The following is a 20980-nucleotide window of genomic DNA, read 5'->3' as shown; positions in this document are numbered from 1 at the left end:
CACATTGTCATTTCCCTTGTTCTCCTTAGATGTTCTCGAGCTGCTCCGGTCTCTACTTCCTCCTGGTGTACCTCACCCGTGGTAGGACCCAGAAGCTGTTCTTACATGAGGATTTAAATAACAAGTATACCAGTATTTCATTCTTGAAAACGTCACGGCTGCTAGGGAAATCATGTTACATAAAAATAGTTCTATCACTTTTAATGAAAAAAAGTGATGTGTTTGATCTCGATCCAAGTTGCACAGTATTCAGACAGGAAAATAAATCAAGTGAATAGTGAAAAAATTTAACAGAAATGAGCGTTAAAGCAAATACGTTTAGTTTACTCATGTAATGTGCTGACATACTATGCTCACTACAGGAGGAAGCAAAGCCTCGGTGGGAAAGAGATGGGAGTCATTCTAACGTCTACACCACTATCCTTGCTGACAACTTACTCTTTGGGGAGGGACGTGGTTACCTTTACTCACACGAAATTTAAAAATACAGCTCAGAGGGCATCTTGTTGGCTCAGTCGGTTGAGCGTCCGACTCTTGATCTCGGCTGAGCTTATGATCTCGCGATTTGTAAGTTCCAGCCCCCGCGTCAGGCTTGCTGATGTCAGCACGGGCCTGCTTTGGGATCCTCTGTCCCCCTCTCTCTCTCTGCCTCTCTTCAGCTCATGCTTTCTCTCTCTCTCTGTCAAAAATAAATAAACATAACAATACAGCCCAGAGAAGTACCTCAGGTCTAAACTAGGGCTACAGTCACAGTTTGAAACACATGGAAGTTCAATGCCGCCCCCATCCTTCTCGCTTGCTGTAAGCATGCCTAGAAAAAGTTGGCTTCTTCGCAATCTGAGTGAAGAAAATAGGTGAGTATGTCTCTGCCCAAGATTGTAATGTCAACAAAACAAAACAAAACAAAAAAACCCTTTTTGTAGCATATTTATTTAAGGTGTTTTCGATGAAAAAAATCATTATACCAAAAAAGAGTTCGCTCTCTGAGATCTGTGACTTTTCAAGAGTGTCGAAAGCACAAAGCATCGGCGGTTAGCGTGTGTTGGTGGCGGTTGCCCTGGTGTTTGTCTCTCTGCCGTGATGCACAGCAGATCTGTCTCTCGCAGATACCTCTTCTGGCTCGGAAGACGAAGGCTCGGTGCAGGGAGACTCCCAGGGGACCCCCACCTCCAGCCAGGGCAGCATCAACATGGAGCACTGGATCAGCCAGGCCATCCACGGCTCCACCACGTCCACGACCTCTTCCTCCTCCACCCAAAGCGGGGGGAGCGGCGCCGCCCACAGACTGGCCGACGTCATGGCCCAGACGCACATAGGTGAGTGCCTCGCCCTGGTCGTCCCGAAGCCGGTGGCCACCTAGTAGCCGTGGTCTCGGCGTCCGTGGATTCATCTGTGCATCTCGGCCGCGGAACCCATTCGAGGGACGGCACGGAGCCCGGCTCCAACCCTTCGGCCGCTTTGCTGCTTTCGTTTTTCTGTTTTGTGAAGTTGGCTTTTCACTGCCCCCAGCGTCCCTGACGGCGAGGATGTCGGGCTTTCTGCTCGTAAAGGAAACGTTCTCAAGCGTTGCTTGAGATGTTTGAAAATAGCGTGAAAGGAGGGTAAGAATTACTAGCAGAAAAGAGAGGGCGTTGGATGAGCCGCAGTGCTGTCTGAATCGTAGACACAGGAGGTACGTGCCGCGAAATGAGGCCTTATCCAGTGTGGACGGGAGGAGTATGGCATCCAGATCTGTTCTCGCCCAGTTTTAGTTGTGGATTAAGATTTTTAAACTCCCAATAAAAATCTTTCACAGAGTGAACTACGTGCTTTGAATGTGGTTCCGGGATAGCTCAGGAAGGTCCCCGTTAAAATAGCAATGTGGGCAGGGCTCACCTCGCTCACAGGACACACACTCCTCACGGTGCTTGTCGACACCATGCCCTCCTCGCCACAGCAGACCTCGTGTCTGCAGAAAGCCCAAGTTTAGGAAACAGGCAAAGGTAGTGAATTAAGTACTCGACAGACATCTCAGACGCGCAAGCTTTTATTTCTAGATTATTAGCTACTTGGCAGAGTTCGAAGAAACTCAAACCACTTTCTTAGGACTTTGCCCCAAGAGCACTCGCTCTGAATGAAGTCAGAGTTAACCTCGCTGGTAACAGTGTCAGCAGTGCGCCCTCGATTCTACTGTAGATGCTCAGGCAGCCGGTCAGGAGAGCTGGCTCTGGCCTCTGTTGCCACATGAATGGCTGCTGGCAGCTTCAGAAGCCCCTTTTCCTGCTCTAGTTGTTTAGTGGGGAAAAAAAGAATAATGATTTCTTTCCTTTGTTCCTCTGAGAGCTGTCGTGAGTACAAAGAAAATAGGAAAATTCTGCCTTTTTGTAAAGTAACAGTCCAATGCCAAGTGGTCGTATTAGAGTTCACTTTTCTATCCTTGGGTGACAGTGACACAGTTTTGTGAGCACCAAGAACTCCGTTTGGGATCAGAGTAAGCTAAAAATTACACAGAGACGTGTGCCCACGAAAGAGATGAGGTTTCATCGTGCGTGTTGCAGGACCTGAGAGAGTGTCTGTGCGTGTCGCGTGGCTCCCGTGTGGGTGGTGTGACGCAGAAGGCTGTCCAGCTGTGCTGCTCACCCCGACCTGGGGGAGTGTGTACGGTGTGATTCACCTCCCTTGTAAAGAAGCCTCAAAATTTTACCGTGAGACACACGGAACGTCCCCGCATCTGGCTGTCCCTTTGTGACGTGACCTGTGACGTCCCGGAGGAAGGTCCGGTTGCAGGGTTAGATTTATCCAGACTGTAAGAGGCTGCATGACTCATGTGCTTCATGTCTCAGCAGAACCTAAAAACAGCTGTCGGGAGTGTGACGTCACAGTCCTCTCTAATTTGGCGCAAAGATCAGTTCCTAGGATACCTGGAAATTTTCTGTCCGTGTGAAAAACTTGAAAGAAAGCAGTGGCAAAACAGAATAAAACGAGGAAGAGGAGACCTACAGCTACATGGCGAAGCAGACAACGTGGAAAGTCCTAGAACTGGCAGCATTTACCCTCTTGTTGAGACTCTGAGAAGTCTAGAGTGTGAGGGTGTGACCGTGTGTGTGTGAGGGCAGAATGTAAGAATGTGCGTGAGTGTGTTGGGAGTGTATACGTGCACGTGTATATGAGTGTGTGTACATATGTGTGGAAGTATGTATGAGAGACTGTGCGTGTGAGGGAGGGTGGGCACAAGAGAATGCGCATGTGTGTGTTGTGAGAGTGTGTATATATAAATGTGTGTGCACCTGCATATGAGACCGTGTGCGTGTTCACAGAGTAAGCCCACCAGCACCGTACCCCTCATCCCGCTCGGTGAGATACTTGCTGGAGGGACAGGCCCTGCTGCTCCCTGATTGGGGGAGGAAAGCCTGGTGGTTACAGACAACCGAGGCCAACAAGGGTCTGCCACAAAGTGGGCTGTTCTACCTTGTTGTTGAAGCAAAATCCCACGGGTTTTCACCCTGACTGTGTACATGGGGACCCCACACGTGTGTCCCCAGAGTCAGGCCAGCTCCGTGTGTGGTGTAAAGCCCCCTCCAGGAAGTGTTCCTCCCTGCGGCTCTGCTTCCTGTGGGTTCTCGCGTGGTGTGCCGTCGCGAGGATGGAGGCCTCCAGGGTGCAACGCAGGGGGCCCCGGGTGACGCCGCTCCCCGCTCGTCAGGCGAGGGCCCTTGTTCCAGTGAGTACCAGAATGTTTTGGATCATTACTAGGCGGTATTCATTCAGAACTCTGTGCATGTCACATGCTTGAGACAACGGGAACAGGCAGGATTAACACCCCTCAAGTACCGTATCAGTATCGAAAGTCGAGGAGCGTCACTCAGTAGGAAAATTAGCGGAACGCTTTTAAACTCCAGGAGGCTTGTTCACAAAAAGCGTGAGAGGAAAATGAATTAGTTACTACACAGAAGTGGAAAATTTGGGCAGAAACTATTGGTATGTTTCTAGATGAAGAAGTAAGAACAAAGCAGAATAGATAATGTAGTTGTACACTTAAAATAAAATTTGTACGTTCAGCAAATAGACTTTGGCTTCAGCTCTTGTCTCTCATTTTGTGGCCACAGTACCGTGGCGGTGAGGTCTGTGTCACCCTTTGCGGACTGACACAGCGGAGGCATCATCACTGGGGTTCCATTAGCATATGCTGGGTGTGTTGTCATTAGCCAGAGATTCACAGAAGTACTTGCCGTTTCCAGAGTGTTGTAGGATTCGTCGACGTGAACACTGTGTTTACTGTGTACCGCGTAAGCAAGCTGGTTCTCATCAGGTTTCCTGCATCTGATCCTGCTAAGAAGGTGGAGATCAGAGGGCGCTCCCACTCCCACACACTTGTCGCGTGATTAGCCCGGAGTGTGGCTGCTGTGTGTTGTATGTAGACGCCTCTTTCCTAGGGGATTTATTCTGAGCGCTTGATAACTTACCCTCACGTATTTATGTATAATCATCTGAAGTACTGAATTCTCTCATAATCTCTGCATTGATACTTTTCAGACACTTAGTCTTAAAACATCAAACACCTGTCAAGGATGGTGATGTTGGCAAAGCTCGCTCGCTTGAGCTGGGGTCCCCCTGCTCCGTCTCCCACAGCTAGACTACACGGCTGGCTCAGCAGGCTTTTCCTTCACGGGGCCAGAGAGTAAATGACTGAGGCTGTATGGGCCCAGCAGTGTGCTCTGATACTTCTCCTCTCTGCTCTCTAGTACCAAGGCACCTGGAAACACGAGGGCATGTCAGTGTGGCAATAAAACGTGATTTATAAAAATGGGTGGCAGGCTGTCCTATGATCATAATTTTGACACATCCTGTTCAGAGCGTTGTAAACCATGCTTCTGAGACGGCCAGAAGGAGAACCCGGACCATGTGTCCGATAACTCTGGCAGAGTGGAGACTCTGGTATCCGTTATAGGTTTTGGGGGGCTCCTTTGGTGATTTGGGGCTGACAATCCCGGCTTGTGAGAAGGACCCTCCTCTCTTGTCAGGCTTCTCACCCCTGTGTCACGTTTAGGTGACAGTAAATAAAGCTGATACCTGCAGAAATACCAGGGGCGTGGAGCTAATGTCACTGCCCGTGTGTTTCCATCTCCTTGGGGAACATTCTGTAACCACGGACACCTTTCCGGCAGATGTCTCGTGTCTCTGCTGTGTCTTCCCGTTTCCTTTTCTGGACAGAGGTGCTCGCTCTTCGAAGGCTCATCCTCTGCTCTGATGCTGGGTCCCAGGAGGTCGGTTCTTTCCCACCCAGCTGGGGGTGTCACTGGCACTCGTGGCCTCCTGTCCCTACCCTCCCCCCAGGTGGCTCCTGTCCTGCCCTCGTGTCTCCACACTCTCGCTGACATCATGCACTCACACATGACTTGCGGTCTTCAAGGCCACCTGCTTTTCACTGATGCTCAGATCTGCATCTCCCGCCGAGAAATCCTTCACGGCCCCCGTTTCCAAGTGCCTCCCAACACGGCACACTGGCCCCTGTACCCCAAGGCCAGCGTGCCGAAGAGTTGGTCCCTCGAGGAGCAGGCTCCAGGCATTAGCATCCTCGGCTCCTCATTCCCACGAACCACGCGTGTCCACGTTCTGGGTGTTTGGCTGCCACACGTGTTGCACACCTTCTTCTCTCGTGACTGCTCCTGGCCCCTCACCCTGCGTCTGGACCGTGACGGCCCCTGTGCCCTCGTGTCCTTTCCCTCCATGCTGTTCTGAGTGTGTTGCTCCTTCAGTGCTACTAAGACACGGGCCTGCTCCTGTCTCTTTGCAGAAGTGCGCCTGGGACCTCCACCTCTCAAAATTTTGCTTATTTGGATTTTATACTTAGAATGAAAGTAAAGATTTTTGGATCCCAAAGTGTCCTAACCCTTCACGCACTGTGTGTGCCGTTCAGCAGGAATACCTCCCTGGCCTGCGCAGTCACTCGGTGCACACGAGAGAGATGCGCCTTTTCTGGTTTTTTGCAACATTTAAAAACATTTAACTCTGAAAGTAGTAACAATTATTTACGGCTTTATGCACATGAGTTTCACAGGTTCTTTCTCGGGGCTTCGAAGAGGCAGGGTTCCCACCTAAGGGAGGAGAAGGTGGAGGGAAGCCTGCAGCAGGGAGTCAGGGTGCCCTGTCACTTAGTTCCTGCAGCCCGGTGAGGGGTGGTGGCCGCCTTGTTCTGCAGTCGGGAGACTGAGGCTCGGGACAGTTGACGTGAGACTACAGGGCACCCATCTGGTCAGTGGTCAGCAGGACCAGACACAGACCTGTGGGATGTGGGGGTGCCTGCTCATGGTGCTGGTTCCCTGTCTCCTGTGGTGTCTCCGTTCGGGCGCAGCCCTGCTTGTTTACAACAGAGGAGAGCTCTTTTCCAGACAAAAGCCCAGTTAAACTTTGCGTGAAGAATGAAGACTTCGGTGTCCCCATCACACCCCCACAGGGCCCGAGGTCCGTGCAGGCTTCCTGACAACTCTCGCCTCTCATCGTGGACTTGAAACTGTGCATATAAAAATCCAGACGCTCCTGTGTGAAGATGAAGGCTCCTGTTCCGACGTTAGCGTGCACTTCTGGAGACCTGACAGTGGCTCTCACGCCTTCACGGAATCACGCAGCATCGTGTGGGAGGGAGGCGGTCCTAGGTCGGCCCCGACTCGGAACTGTGGCCGGAGAGGTGCTGGCGTATAAACCGCCAAGCTGTCCTGCAGCCACGTCCGGGTCCAGTCTGTGGATGTCGTGCCTACCAACTGGAAGGCAGGAGTGGGTCACCAGCACCAGGAGCCGGTCGGCAGACTCCGCAGGTGAGACCGCGGGGAGTCCTCTTTCCCAGTCGGTTGTGCCTGGAGGACGGACCCAAGCGGGAAGCTGACGTTCTGACTCTCGTGAGGGCCAGCCCCTTCTCTCTGGGAAGGTCCTGTGCGGCTCCCCACCACCGTTCCATCGAGGAACCACCTGGAAGGCGCACAGGCCGGAGCGGCGGGGTGGACAGAGTGGTCTCAGGGCCATGGAGCAGGGATCCCCACTGCTCCCTTCTCCACGGTAATGTTGCCAGGTTGGGGGGACTCTGGGGAAGCATTCTCCACGAGTGGAAGCCCGTAGTGTATCATCTGTGTCGGTCAGTGGCCCTGAAGCACGTTGCCTTCTACGTGCAAAAACCAGGTTTTCTGCCGTTCCTCTCTTCACTTAGAAGTGGTCTGGGGACTGAAAAAGAGTTAATATGGTTTAAAAAGTGGGATCTATCACCATTTACCCTGGGGATCCCCAGGCGTACAGTCAGAATTAACACGTCCGCCGGTGTTAGAACCAGAGGCATTTTCTCTCGGGTTGTCGGGTGTCCTTAATTTACCTCATGTTGCGTTCATGCATTCTTTAAAGTCTTCAGCCTTGGCCAAGTGCCGAGGATGCGGGCAGGTGGAGTAACCTCAGCGTCCAAGAAGGACCCAGGGGTCTGGACCTTGAGAGCTGGAAGGAGCTAGGTCAGGAGGCAGGGAGTTTCCAGGTTCAGCCGGAAGACCAGCCTCCCTCTATGCCCCCCTCCTCTCCCTCCCTCCCTCTCTCTCTCCTCCCTCCCTCCCTCTCTCTCCTCCCTCCCTCCCTCTCTCTCCTCCCTCCCTCCCTCTCTCTCCTCCCTCCCTCCCTCTCTCTCCTCCCTCCCTCTTTTCTCGCTCCCCCACCTCCTCTCTCCCTCCCTCCCACTCCTCTTTCTCTCTCCTTCCTTCCTCTCACTCCTCTCCCAACCCCCTTCCTCCTCTCGCCTTCCCTTCCTCCCCCTCCTCTTCCTCTCTCCCTCCTTCCTCTCCCCCCCGTCCCAACCCCCTCCCTCTGTGTCCCTCCCTCCCACCCCCCTCCTCTCTCCTTCCCTCCTCCTCCTCTTTCTCTCTCTCCTCCTCCTTCCTCTCCCCCGTCCCAACCCCCTCTCTCCATCTCCCTCCTTCCCACCCCCCTCCTCTCTCCCTCCCCCACTTCTTCTCTCTCCCTCCTTCCTCTCCCCCCTGTCCCAACTCCCTCCCTCCTCTCTCCCTCCCTCCCACCCTCCTCCTCTCTCCTTCCCTCCCCCTCCTCTTTCTCTCTCCCCCTCCTTCCTCTCTCCCCTGTCCCAACCCCCTCCCTCAGTCTCCCTCCCTCCCACCCCCTCCTCTCTCCCTCCCCCACCTCTTCTCTCTCCCTTCTTCCTCTCCCCGCTGTCCCAACCCCCTCCCTCCTCTCTCACCCCCTCCTCTCTCCCTCCCTCCCACCCTCCTCCTCTCTCCTTCCCTCCCACCCTCCTCCTCTCTCCTTCCCTCCCCTTCCTCTCTCCTTCCCTCCCCTTCCTCTCTCCTTCCCTCCCCCTCTTCTCTCTCTCTCTCTCCTTCCTCTCACCCCTCTCTCCCCCCTGTCCCAACCCCCTCCCTCCGTCTCTCTCCCCCTTCCTCTCTCCTTCCCTCCCCCCTCCTCTCTCCTTCCCTCCCCCCTCCTCTTTCTCACTCTCTCTCTCCTTCCTCTCACCCCTCTCCCAACCACTCCCCTCCTGTGCTATCATGCATTACAGATTCTGAAGCAACCATCTGCTGCTGGGGACAAAAGTCCTATGGCGTAGATGATACAGAACCCACCTGTGGGGGCAGCTCTGGGTGGGGTTCACAGCAGAGGTGACCCTTGACAGGTGGCTGGAGGATGGCCACCATTTTTTCTTTATTTTAAAAGTACAGGGAAATTGATAAAAAGTGAACTCACTTGCGCAGAAGATGGAGAACTGGTCTGATGATCTCAAAGTTCTCCTACTGCAGGTGGACATCTGTGGCCTCACCCCAGGAGCCGATGAGCTTTACAGTCCTTGAGCCGCGCTTCCAGCACCTGTCACACACAGGCTTCGAGGCAGCCTAGTTAAGTCCCTGGAGCCCCGTGTCACGGCAGCGCGGCGTCCTCTGGTGCCCTCCCGGATGCCGGCTGCGGGGGCAGTGACCCCACCATGGCCACATGTGCGATTTGTGAGCAGGTTGAGAGGGAGGAGAGATGATGCAGAAGTAAGTTTGGAAGGCATTTTGGAGTCACCCAACTGTCACCGCTCCTACTTCTTAGTCACCAGATGCATTGGAATCGTTACTTCCCTGTTTCAGAGTGGAGACCCTGCAATGTTCGCGCCTCGCTGCACAGCCCTGAGTGGCCACTCCCAGTGGTGTGGCCGCCTGGTGACGTGGCTGTTTGGTGACGTAGGCACACGCGGACATGAGCCTGCGACGTGGCTGCCTGGTGACCTGGCTGCCTGGTGGTGTAGGTTCACGTGGATGTGAGCCTGCGACGTGGCTGCCTGGTGACCTGGCTGCCCGGTGACGTAGGATCAGGCGAAAGTGAGCCAGTGACGTGGCTGCCCGGTGACGGCTGCCTGGTGATGTAGGCACGCGCGGACGTGAGCCCGCGACGCGGCTGCCCGGCGACGTAGGCACGCGCGGACGTGAGCCGGCGACGTGGCTGCCCGGCGACGTAGGCACGCGCGGACGTGAGCCGGCGACGTGGCTGCCCGGCGACGTAGGCACGCGCGGACGTGAGCCGGCGACGTGGCTGCCCGGCGACGTAGGCACGTGCGGACGTGAGCCGGCGACGTAGGCACGCGCGGATGTGAGCCGGCGACGTGGCTGCCCGGCGACGTAGGCACACCTGGACGTGAGCCCGCAACGTGGCTGCCCGGCGACGTAGGCACGCGCGGACGTGAGCCGGCGACGTGGGCACGCGCGGACGTGAGCCGGCGACGTGGCTGCCCGGCGACGTAGGCACACCTGGACGTGAGCCCGCGGCGTGGCTGCCCGGCGACGTAGGCTCACAGGGATGTGAGCCGGCGACGTGGCTGCCTGGCGACGTAGGCACACGCGGACGTGAGCCGGCGATGTGGCTGCCCGGTGATGTGGCTGCCCGGTGACGTAGGCACACGCGGACGTGAGCCCGTGACGCAGCTGCCTAGCGACGTAGCCTCATGCGGACGTGAGCCCGCGACGTGGCTGCTCGGCGACATAGGCTCGCGCGGATGTGAGCCGGCGACGTGGGCACGCGCGGACGTGAGCCGGCGACGTGGCTGCCCGGTGACGTAGGCACGCCTGGACGTGAGCCCGCGACGTGGCTGCCTGGCGACGTAGGCACACGCGGACGTGAGCCGGCGATGTGGCTGCCCGGTGATGTGGCTGCCCGGTGATGTAGGCACACGTGGACGTGAGCCCGTGACGCGGCTGCCTAGCGACGTAGGCTCATGCGGACGTGAGCCGGCGACGTGGCTGCCCGGTGACGTAGGCTCGCGCGGACGTGAGCCGGCGACGTGGCTGCCCGGCGACGTAGGCACGCGCGGACGTGAGCCGGTGACGTGGCTGCCCGGCGACGTAGGCACACCTGGACGTGAGCCCGCGACGTGGCTGCCCGGCGACGTAGGCTCACGGGGACGTGAGCCGGCGACGTGGCTGCCTGGCGACGTAGGCACACGCGGACGTGAGCCGGCGATGTGGCTGCCCGGTGATGTGGCTGCCCGGTGATGTAGGCACACGTGGACGTGAGCCCGTGACGCGGCTGCCTAGCGACGTAGGCTCATGCGGACGTGAGCCGGCGACGTGGCTGCCCGGTGACGTAGGTTCGCGCGGACGTGAGCCGGCGACGTGGCTGCCCGGCGACGTAGGCACGCGCGGACGTGAGCCGGCGACGTGGCTGCCCGGCGATGTAGGCACACCTGGACGTGAGCCCGCGACGTGGCTGCCTGGCGACGTAGGTTCACGCGGACTGAGCCGGCGACGTGGCTGCCCGGCGACGTAGGCACGCGCGGACGTGAGCCGGCGACGTGGCTGCCCGGCGACGTAGGCACGTGCGGACGTGAGCCGGCGACGTAGGCACGCGCGGATGTGAGCCGGCGACGTGGCTGCCCGGCGACGTAGGCACACCTGGACGTGAGCCCGCAACGTGGCTGCCCGGCGACGTAGGCACGCGCGGACGTGAGCCGGCGACGTGGGCACGCGCGGACGTGAGCCGGCGACGTGGCTGCCCGGCGACGTAGGCACACCTGGACGTGAGCCCGCGGCGTGGCTGCCCGGCGACGTAGGCTCACAGGGATGTGAGCCGGCGACGTGGCTGCCTGGCGACGTAGGCACACGCGGACGTGAGCCGGCGATGTGGCTGCCCGGTGATGTGGCTGCCCGGTGACGTAGGCACACGCGGACGTGAGCCCGTGACGCAGCTGCCTAGCGACGTAGCCTCATGCGGACGTGAGCCCGCGACGTGGCTGCTCGGCGACATAGGCTCGCGCGGATGTGAGCCGGCGACGTGGGCACGCGCGGACGTGAGCCGGCGACGTGGCTGCCCGGTGACGTAGGCACGCCTGGACGTGAGCCCGCGACGTGGCTGCCTGGCGACGTAGGCTCACGGGGACGTGAGCCGGCGACGTGGCTGCCTGGCGACGTAGGCACACGCGGACGTGAGCCGGCGATGTGGCTGCCCGGTGATGTGGCTGCCCGGTGATGTAGGCACACGTGGACGTGAGCCCGTGACGCGGCTGCCTAGCGACGTAGGCTCATGCGGACGTGAGCCGGCGACGTGGCTGCCCGGTGACGTAGGCTCGCGCGGACGTGAGCCGGCGACGTGGCTGCCCGGCGACGTAGGCACGCGTGGACGTGAGCCGGTGACGTGGCTGCCCGGCGACGTAGGCACACCTGGACGTGAGCCCGCGACGTGGCTGCCCGGCGACGTAGGCTCACGGGGACGTGAGCCGGCGACGTGGCTGCCTGGCGACGTAGGCACACGCGGACGTGAGCCGGCGATGTGGCTGCCCGGTGATGTGGCTGCCCGGTGATGTAGGCACACGTGGACGTGAGCCCGTGACGCGGCTGCCTAGCGACGTAGGCTCATGCGGACGTGAGCCGGCGACGTGGCTGCCCGGTGACGTAGGTTCGCGCGGACGTGAGCCGGCGACGTGGCTGCCCGGCGACGTAGGCACGCGCGGACGTGAGCCGGCGACGTGGCTGCCCGGCGATGTAGGCACACCTGGACGTGAGCCCGCGACGTGGCTGCCTGGCGACGTAGGTTCACGCGGACTGAGCCGGCGACGTGGCTGCCCGGTGATGTAGGCACGCGCGGACGTGAGCCCGTGACGCGGCTGCCTAGCGACGTAGGCTCATGCGGACGTGAGCCGGCGACGTGGCTGCCCGGTGACATAGGTTCGCGCGGACGTGAGCTGGCGACGTGGCTGCCCGGCGACGTAGGCACGCGCGGACGTGAGCCGGCGACGTGGCTGCGTGGCGACGTAGGTTCACGCGGACGTGAGCCGGCGACGTGGCTGCCCGGTGACGTAGGCACACCCGGACGTGAGCCCGCGACGTGGCTGCCTCCGATGTAGGTTCACGCGAACGTGAGTGAGGCCCCAGCGCGGTGAGCGCCTCTCCGCTTCCGTGCTAGGTGGCTGGCTTGGATCTTTGTCATTTCGCTCTGCTGCCTGCTGTGCCTGCACTCGAGATAGGAGACCCCAGCGAGCGTACCGCTTAGCCACAGAGTCAGCGTTTTTACTGCCAAGGCAAGTCTCTTTGGTTGAAGCGTGGGTAGGGCTGAAAAGGAGGGTGGAAATGGCGTCTCAGACATTGAAGAGGCGACACGAGTCCCCCTGCCACGCGTCGCTCGGTGACCGGACAGAGCTGCCTACTCGCCCTTGTCAGAGGTGTTCCTTTTCTGAGCTAAGATCCAGGAAATTGTCCTTTGGGGGGGCGGGGGTGTGAGGCCGCTCTGGCTGCCGTGACAAGCACCCTGGACTTGGAGCTTAACCGACAGAGTTCACTGCCCTGCCTGCTGGAGGCGGGGAGTCCAGGATCCGGGTGTGGGCAGGGCTGGTTCCTCCCGAGGCCTCTCTGCCGGACGTGCAGACGCCGCCCTCTCTCCGTGTCCTCTCGTGGTCGTTCTTCTGTGTGTGTCTGTTCCGACTACCTCAGGAGGATACTGGTGACCCCTCTAAAGACCCGTCTCAGTGTGCGCTCGCATTCTGAGCCCCTCGGGGTGAGGACTTGCACGTGGGACTTAGCGGGGACACAGTCCAGCCCATGCTGGGGCGAACACTCCTGGAAAAGGGAGGTGAGACGTGGAGAACCCAGCTGTGTGCTGCGGGCTGTGCTTGGCGCTCTCGTCCGCTTGTCTGCCGTGCGGAGATTCCGGGTTCAGACTGCATGACCGCTGCCATCTGGGGCTCCGCTCCTGCCTGTGCTGCCCTTGCAGGTGCGTTCACGGGCTCCCTTTGGCGAACGTCTGTGCTGTGCACCTAATGGTGGCAGCGCTTGGGTGCCTCCGTGTGTTTACCGCTTAAGGTAGGTGTTATCATCACGATCCCCATTTTACGGAGAAGGACCCTAAAGCATAGGTTGGTTAGTAACTGGTCCTAGGGGATCAGCGACGAGCAGACGACCAAACCCTGTGACGCCCGCAGCCCGGCTCCCAGGGCCGTGGGTGTGTCCATGTGCCTGCAGGGTCGGCATGCCTGGAACCACCCAGGCACATCGGGATGTGTTGGCCGCCGGGGGGGGGGGGGGGGGGGGGTTGGGGGGTTGCCCCCATGAAGCTTGCCTAGGGGCGCGCGTTAATCTCCCTCGGCTGTGGCGTCCCCTCGTGATGGGAGATCACTTCCGTAATCGGTCACTCCGCAGTCTCCGTGCGTGCATAGTTGCAGACCCGCCTACTCGGGCAAACTATTTGTAACTGTAAATCGGTTCTCTGAGGACATGTGCAGAACGGCTAAAATTTGAGTCCCCGGCATGCGTGTTCCCAGCTGAGGGCTAACAGGGTAATGCTCTACCTCTTTTATCACCTTGGGCTATAGGAGGTGTTCTTTACGCGATCTGTTTGGCACCCTGTTTGTCGTCTTTCTTGTGCTTTTGGTTGGTGGTTTCAGTGCTTAAACAGTCCTCGTATGTGGTGCTGAAGTGGGGCAACATGCAGAGGAGACAGGCCGGCTGTGGAGCATGTGCTTCTAATCTGTGGCGGAGCCACAGAAACCCGGTCAAGCTGCTGCCTAGTAAGGGTAACCAAATCAGAGTTAATGGTATAATGCCGGTGGTTAGAACTGAGGATATGCAAAATGTCGTTGATGGTCTCATTGATACACTTTTCTTAATGCCTTATTTAGCAAATACAAAAACCGTGCTTCCCCCACTTAACCAGTGAGTGCTTCCCTTCGTAGTGACTGTCGCGGTGGGGAGGAACTGGGGCCAGTCTTGTGGGTGATACCACGCTGATACATGCTGGTTATAAACGCACTTTGGAATGATTATTCAGTATCATGCGTGCTAAAACAAGTGGAACAGCTAATATTTCTTGAATGCTTACCCTCTATCATAAAGTATCTTAAGAGCTTTACGTGTGTTTAATCCATTCACTGTACCCTGCAGGGGACTGGCCGTGTCATTCCCATTTAGTGGAGGAGGGCACCGACACGCCCCCTGGGGCCTGGAGGAAGTGAGATACAAGCCCCAGGCGCTCTACCTGTAGAACTTGAGCTCCTCACTGTCTCTGTTAGGACAGACAAGGAAGTTAACCTTTACGAACAAACCCATAACTTAAAATATTTCTCTTTCCGCTGGCTGTTTGAAAACGTCACTTTAAAGTGCTGCATTGATGCGGCTCCAGCTGTAATATCATTGTACCAGTGTGGTTCCATCTGGAGAAGTATGAATTGCCTTAAAGATAATCTTTGTCCTGACACTTTTGTGGTGCACTTGGATTCAGATTCTTGGCCCTTTCTTGGGATGTGGCAGTTTTTGAAGCCCTATTGCTCACTTACCCTTCAGAATAACTCCATTGTGATGATCCGAAAACTTGTAATTTGCTTCTTTATAGAAAATCACTCTGCACCTCCTGATGTAACCACTTACACCTCAGAACACTCGATACAAGTAGAAAGGCCACAAGGCTCAACGACATCACGGACGGCACCAAAGTATGGCAACGCGGAGCTCATGGAGACTGGCGATGGTAGGTCTTCTGACGGTCATTTTTCCTTCTTTATAAATCCTCATTTCTACTAAGTGGCCCTTCTGTGCGCAGGATTGGATGTGTTTCTTGTAGATACAAAGTGACTCACGGAACCTGGTTTATCATCTTCTTTACGTGGCTCCCATGGAAGGTGGCACGGGGACAAGAAATGCAAATGATCTCCAAGTTGTCCAAGAGTGTTTCCTTGTAGGAAAAAATATCAGTGTGGGGGGAACTCAGTCACGAGAAGAAAACAGAAATTTTATGAGTCTGACATGTTTGCTAATCAATAACAAATGTTGGTTCGGCAGTTAAGAAATTAGCACGGACGTGTTAAGACCACGAGCAGTTAGGAGAAGGATAACATGAAGTTAAACATAAAACGATAATTGACGTGTATGGGTTAGTGTGATGCTTTAGACTTCTGAAGAAAGAGGGTTTTTTCCTCCATGTCGGAAAAAAAAACGTCAGCGGTGATCAAGTACAGTAGTGGGGGCTCTCCCTCATTCCTCGTCCTTCTGTGTCAGTACGTTCTGAGTATGGTGGCCGTTTCTGTGACCCGGTCTGGAGAAGCAGACTTGGGCGTCAACCCCATGCTCTATTCTGCTTTCCATGTGCTCAACCCTTCCCAGGCCGCGAGAGTGTGGTAGACCCAGTGGTGATGTAAGATGTGATTTTCGTGAAGGCAGCCAGTGTGGCTTCGGTGTGCTGTCCATCCCTCTGGGTGTGTGTCCTGTGGCACTGTGTGGTTTGGGGCTGGCGAGGAAGGCCCTGACCTGTCTGTCGGGTGGCACGCCCAGTCCTCGTTCCAGTCCCACGCCCCTGGGGTCGGTGAGCCGCCCTGGTTTCCCTGGGGTGCTCACAGTGCCGGTGTTGCTTTGTGTCCCTGTTAAAAGTCATCCTGTATCCAGTCGGTTGTTACTGTTATTCTCGTCACCATTTAATACCTTTGTTGTCTGTGAAGTCTGCCTTTGTTCCCCTAGGTAAGTTCATGTTGTCCCGCTGACGCCACGTGAGTCCTCTGTGTCCTGTGTTTCTCTGTGTGCAATGATCCCTGTGTCAGAGTCACCCAGGACCTTGTCAGAAAACAGATTCTGGAACCCTCCCAGCCCTAACCCATCACAGGCTCGGGGCGGGGTCCTCAGGAGGACTCTTGCGTGTTGTGGCCGAGCCGGAGCACCAGTGGCAGTGGGAGACGACCTTCCGTTCACCCGAACCTACTCAGTGGGGCACTTGATGGAGAAATACTGTGTTTAGATATTGAGAATTCTGGGTGCTATATCTTTGTATGTTTCCCAAACTATAAAATATTTACTGTCTCAATTCTGCAAGTGCCCAATATGTTTTGAGGCTATCTGTGAAAACGCTTTTTATTTGATAAAAAGCTTCCTTGAGATCTGTCATATTTGTTCCAGACGCTGAGATCTGTCTTTATGATACATGACCATCAGTGGGGCAGGGGGAGGAGGAGGAAGAGGGCAGCTCTGCCAGGGTTGCGGGAAAGCCCCTTCCAGCCTGGTTCCCTTGCAGGACCTCTCTGCGGAGTAGACTGTGCTACAAGGACACTCTTGTCCGGCTTGAGGATGTCAGCACCCTGATGCTCCTTGTATTTGTTAATTTGGGGCGTTTAGAAATCGTTCTGCCTTTTTGGCGATCGTTTATTCAGTTTCCAAAGTGATGTTGTTCGTTGCTGTAGGTAAGAAATATGTTGTTGTGATACGGAGTTCGTTTTTGTCTGTACGTGTGAATGTGTGCCGTATCCTGGTGTTTTAGGTTAGGCAAAAAATTGAGAGCATTTAAATTGCTGTGCTCAGGAAGCACTGGCTGAACATGCACTCAGGTGAGCAGAAACTGAGGCACGGACGAGGGCCGCTGGGCAGTCAGACTGCAGGCCTGCCACGGAGCCCGCGGAGCCTGAGTGCCCCGCCCTTGTGTCAGGATGTGCCTGGCACGTTGGGCAGGCCACTCTGGCCCCAGAGAGGGCAGTGCTGGTGGTCTCCAGAGACAGCTCTCAGAACTCCATCAGAGAAGGACAGGGGAGCAGATCCTGTTTCAGGAATGGGAGGTGTGATTGGGTGCAGCCCAGGGTCTGGTGCCCCTCCCCCAACCCCAGCAGGACATCTGCAGTATCGTTCGAGGGGTCTCTGCAGACCCTGTGGTGCTGGTGGGGCCACTGCACCCTGACATCCACTCAGGGGCAAGCTCTTGCCAGGTGGGGTGTCCTGGGTGGCAGTTGCGGGACCCTCAATATGGGGCCCTGGCACTGGTGTCACGACCATTTTTCCTGTGGCTGCTCGTTCGGCTGGTGAGGTACTGACTGGTCCTTCTTCTGTCGGTGGTTCTGTTTTCCAGGGGTGCCAGTGAGTAGCCGGGTGTCCGCGAAAATTCAACAGCTCGTCAATACGCTCAAACGACCGAAGCGGCCGCCGTTACGGGAATTCTTTGTTGATGACTTTGAAGAATTGCTGGAAGGTGAGAGGGGCCTCTGCCCCCCCCCCGGGGCCTCCGCGCCCCCCCCGCCCCCCCCCCCCCCCCCCGCTTACTCTGTCTGCGTGATCCCAGGGACTGTCATGACTGGGCTGTTAGGAGTAACAATCTTGGCACCGCTGCAAGATAAGAATCTTCTCTAGAGACTGTAGGCACTGTTCCCAAAGCCGCCTTTAGAGACAGGCTAAGTGCGGGCAAGGCAGGATAGACACCCAGGCTGCATGTTTGTGGCCCTCCCAGGGTGCAGTCACAGCCGTGAGCCCGGCCTCCACCAGGTAGCAGAAACGCGGGGAAGCATACAAAACCGTGACTCAAGGTGACACGTGCTCTCTACGTAAGCTCATTAAGAGGAAGGCAGAGTGTGCATGCGGCTGGGATCATTTCCTGCCCTCTGTGCAAATTCAGGACTACGTCAAACCCAGATTCCTTATTTTCTTGTTCTTTCTGCCACAAGTAAGACCCTGCTGATTCTCTGGCCAGCAGGGGGAGATTGTCAGTTGCAGACTGTGAGGGAGAGAATCCTTTTCTAAAAGTGAGAAGCGTAACAGTTGCTAACGTAAACTAAAGAGTTGGGAAGATTGTATTGCGTTATAGGCCATTTTTTGTTTTACTCAAGAAAATGTGCTTGGGTTGGTTATTGATAGTAATTGTTGCAAATTCAAATTTACATCCCCATATTTAAGGGCAAAATATAATTTAACAAAATTTGAGCTCTGGAGTCCAGAATTACTAGTGTATGTACATCAGGAGTTGATATTTTGAACAGCTGTTGCAATCCCAGAGTCCAGGCATGTTAAAATACACAGTTCATCTGTCAGTTTACAGATGCACTCAGGTCTCCCTGTATTCACCATCCCAGCATTGCCTTAGAAAGTGTAAGAATTAAGTGCTTCCGTTATGTCCGTGAAGCTAGCATATAGGTCCTGGCTGTGATTCTAGAAAAGCACGTGTGCATGTTTTCAGTCCACCAATAAACATGTGTAAGTCTTCTAACTTCTTTATTTTTTTTTTTCCAACGTTTATTTATTTTTTTTGGGACAGAGAGAGACAGAGCATGAACGGGGGAGGGGCAGAGAGAGAGGGAGACACAGAATCGGAAACAGGCTCCAGGCTCCGAGCCATCAGCCCAGAGCCCGACGCGGGGCTCGAACTCACGGACCGTGAGATCGTGACCTGGCTGAAGTCGGACGCTTAACCGACTGCGCCACCCAGGCGCCCCACTTCTACCTTCTTTAAAAGGAAGAGAACGGTGATTGTGCTAATATGCATGTATTTTTTTTAAAAAACTTCCAATGTATTTAGTTCAGCAACCGGATCCGAACCAGCCAAAGCCAGAGGGAGCGCAGATGTTGGCGGTACGTGGGGAGCAGCTGGGAGTGGTGACGAACTGGCCGCCATCGCTAGAAGCCGCATTGCAGCGGTGGGGGACCATCTCCCCGAAGGCCCCGTGCTTGACCACGATGGACACGAACGGGAAGCCCCTGTACATCCTCACTTACGGTAATTCCGTATGCCGCTTCACCTTCCTGACTCTGCCTGCATACAGCAGCCACTTTTGGGATGCTTCACTTACGTTTGTAAATCCAGTACAGAAACAAAATGGACTTAGAAGGAAATATTTTAGGGAAAGTACTTAATTTGAATATGAAAAGTTACTACTTATTAAGCGTTTTTGGAGTAAAATCCAGAAATGGGTACAAAAAAAATCAGTCATAACCCTAATAAGATAGTGGATTTTACCTCTTGGAACATGCATGTGATGTTCTTGAAAGTCGTGCCTTCAGGAAGGATGGGTAATTAAAGAATATGTATCTAAACTCTTGTATGTGTATCCTTCAGAAAAAACAAAAACCATTTCCAAAGTGATTACTCAAAAAAGCAAGAGAAACAGGGTTCTCTTTAGTTCTTCATTCAGTACAATTAATGAAATCTGTGAACTTTTGGAAGTAGTTTTCTGTACCAGAAAGATTTCGTTCTCTTTGTTCCCTGGGTAAGGGGCCAAGGAGAAAGCAGGTGGTTAGGTTACTGTCACAGCACCTGCTGCAGCTTTGCAGAGAGACCAGCTGAATAACAGGAAGACCAGAGCTGTCCCTCCTCTGTCTGCACGTGTGAGATCAGGTGACCTGTGTCTAGATCGAAGTTTTGTGTCCCTGGCAGCAGTGCTCTTACGTGGAGTAGGAAGGGGGCTCGTTTCTGCATTGGCCCATGTTACGATAAGCGACACAGAGTCCAGCCTTTTGGGATGTGGGGCCTCAGGGGGTACCCGCTGTAGACTCCAGCATTACCTGTGCGTCTCACGGACAGAAATGGGTTTGGGGTTTAGGAGCATATGTCTCCCAGCTTTGCCATTTTCTGGCAATGTTGGGTATTTCTAAGTGGATAAAGAGCATTTCACCCATGGTGAGGCTTAGCTGGATTTTTTCATTGTGTTCTTTGGAAATAGGTTTTAGTCAAGTAAGTGGAAGACTTTCCTTAGTGACCCCCATCCCTGGCCAGACCCAGCCCTGAAGCTGGTGGTGTGGCTGGAACTGTCACTCCTTAGCTTCTTCCAGAGATCATCTGCCACGTACGGGGACTCCCAGGACCCACCGTGTGCACACGCAGCGAAGCGCCCACCTGGCTGCCTACAAGCGTGCGCTGAGACGCGCGAGGCGCTAACTGTGTACCTGCCCAGTGCGGGGCAGGGCATCAGAGAAGGAGACACGGTTCTCCAGGCTGAGGACTGCGGTCGGAAGGGCAGCCCTTCTCCTGAGGGAACAAAGAGCAGAGAAGCGCTGACTTTGCCTCCGTGCACGTTACTGTGAGCTGCGGCGTAAGATGGACGCCGAAAGTTCTCTGAGGGAATTTGGCTATCTGAGGGAAGTGTGTCTACACCCCAGCATCACAGCCCCTGCTCTTCAGTCATCTGTGTTTTCTTGCATTTACTCATCTGTATGAGGCATATGCTGTGGGTCACTCTTGGTTTTGAGCTGTTGAAGGAACGTAAGCGATGCATTTCCAAAAACACGGTGATAGTTCACCAGGATGTAAAAGGGAAGTGTTGGCCAATACCAGAAAAACTGTAGAAAAGTGCTTTGTAGGTAGAAACACTGAGATAGATGAACCTGTAATGGCTGGGTGTTGCTCAGAATACAGAGGAGAGCTCACTGAATAAGAATTGTTCTCATACCAAGGAACTCAGTCTCATGGGCAGACTAGACTGTTTACAGTCCTGTAGTTCACTTTCGGCTCTCATTTAACTTCCTGCAAAGCCGGAGGGTAGCTGAGAAACTTGGGATCTTTGATGGAAAATACAGGGAGTGAAGGTTAACAACCCTGTAGAACAATCCACTGTTCTCCGTTTACCAGTACAAATAAAACACCATCTTACAGTCTTCAGTTAATAAAAATAAATCATGCTAAGCAACTAATTTCCTTCTATCATGAATCTTCGCTTCCTCCTGTTCTCAGCACGATACCTGCAAATTTATTCTACTTTGCTGCAGTGCGCTTTTATTACCAGGCAAACTCCCTCTCTTCTCTCCCTCCCTCCCTCCCTCTTCCTCTTTTT

At 55.3% G+C, this 20980-nt stretch overlaps 1 protein-coding gene across 1 annotated transcript in view; it reads left to right on the top strand.

Annotated features, from left to right (window-relative positions):
• The first annotated feature begins 1042 nt into the window (after positions 1 to 1042).
• Positions 1043 to 20980, top strand: part of DIP2C (disco interacting protein 2 homolog C) — a 156955-nt gene continuing 137017 nt past the window's right edge. The window contains exons 1-4 of the mRNA XM_047066628.1: positions 1043 to 1316; positions 14809 to 14943; positions 17296 to 17415; positions 18733 to 18930. Coding sequence (XP_046922584.1) covers positions 1190 to 1316; positions 14809 to 14943; positions 17296 to 17415; positions 18733 to 18930 — 580 coding nt within the window. The 5' untranslated portion in view covers positions 1043 to 1189. The remainder of the gene's footprint in view (positions 1317 to 14808; positions 14944 to 17295; positions 17416 to 18732; positions 18931 to 20980) is intronic.

Source organism: Lynx rufus, unplaced genomic scaffold (assembly GCF_022079265.1).
Source record: "Lynx rufus isolate CCGP_SWC_20201006 ecotype Redwood Valley unplaced genomic scaffold, mLynRuf1.p SCAF_7, whole genome shotgun sequence".
Taxonomy (NCBI): Eukaryota; Metazoa; Chordata; class Mammalia; order Carnivora; family Felidae; genus Lynx; species Lynx rufus.
The sequence above is the reverse complement of the archived record's forward strand: the minus strand, read 5'-3'. Positions and strand labels throughout refer to the sequence as shown.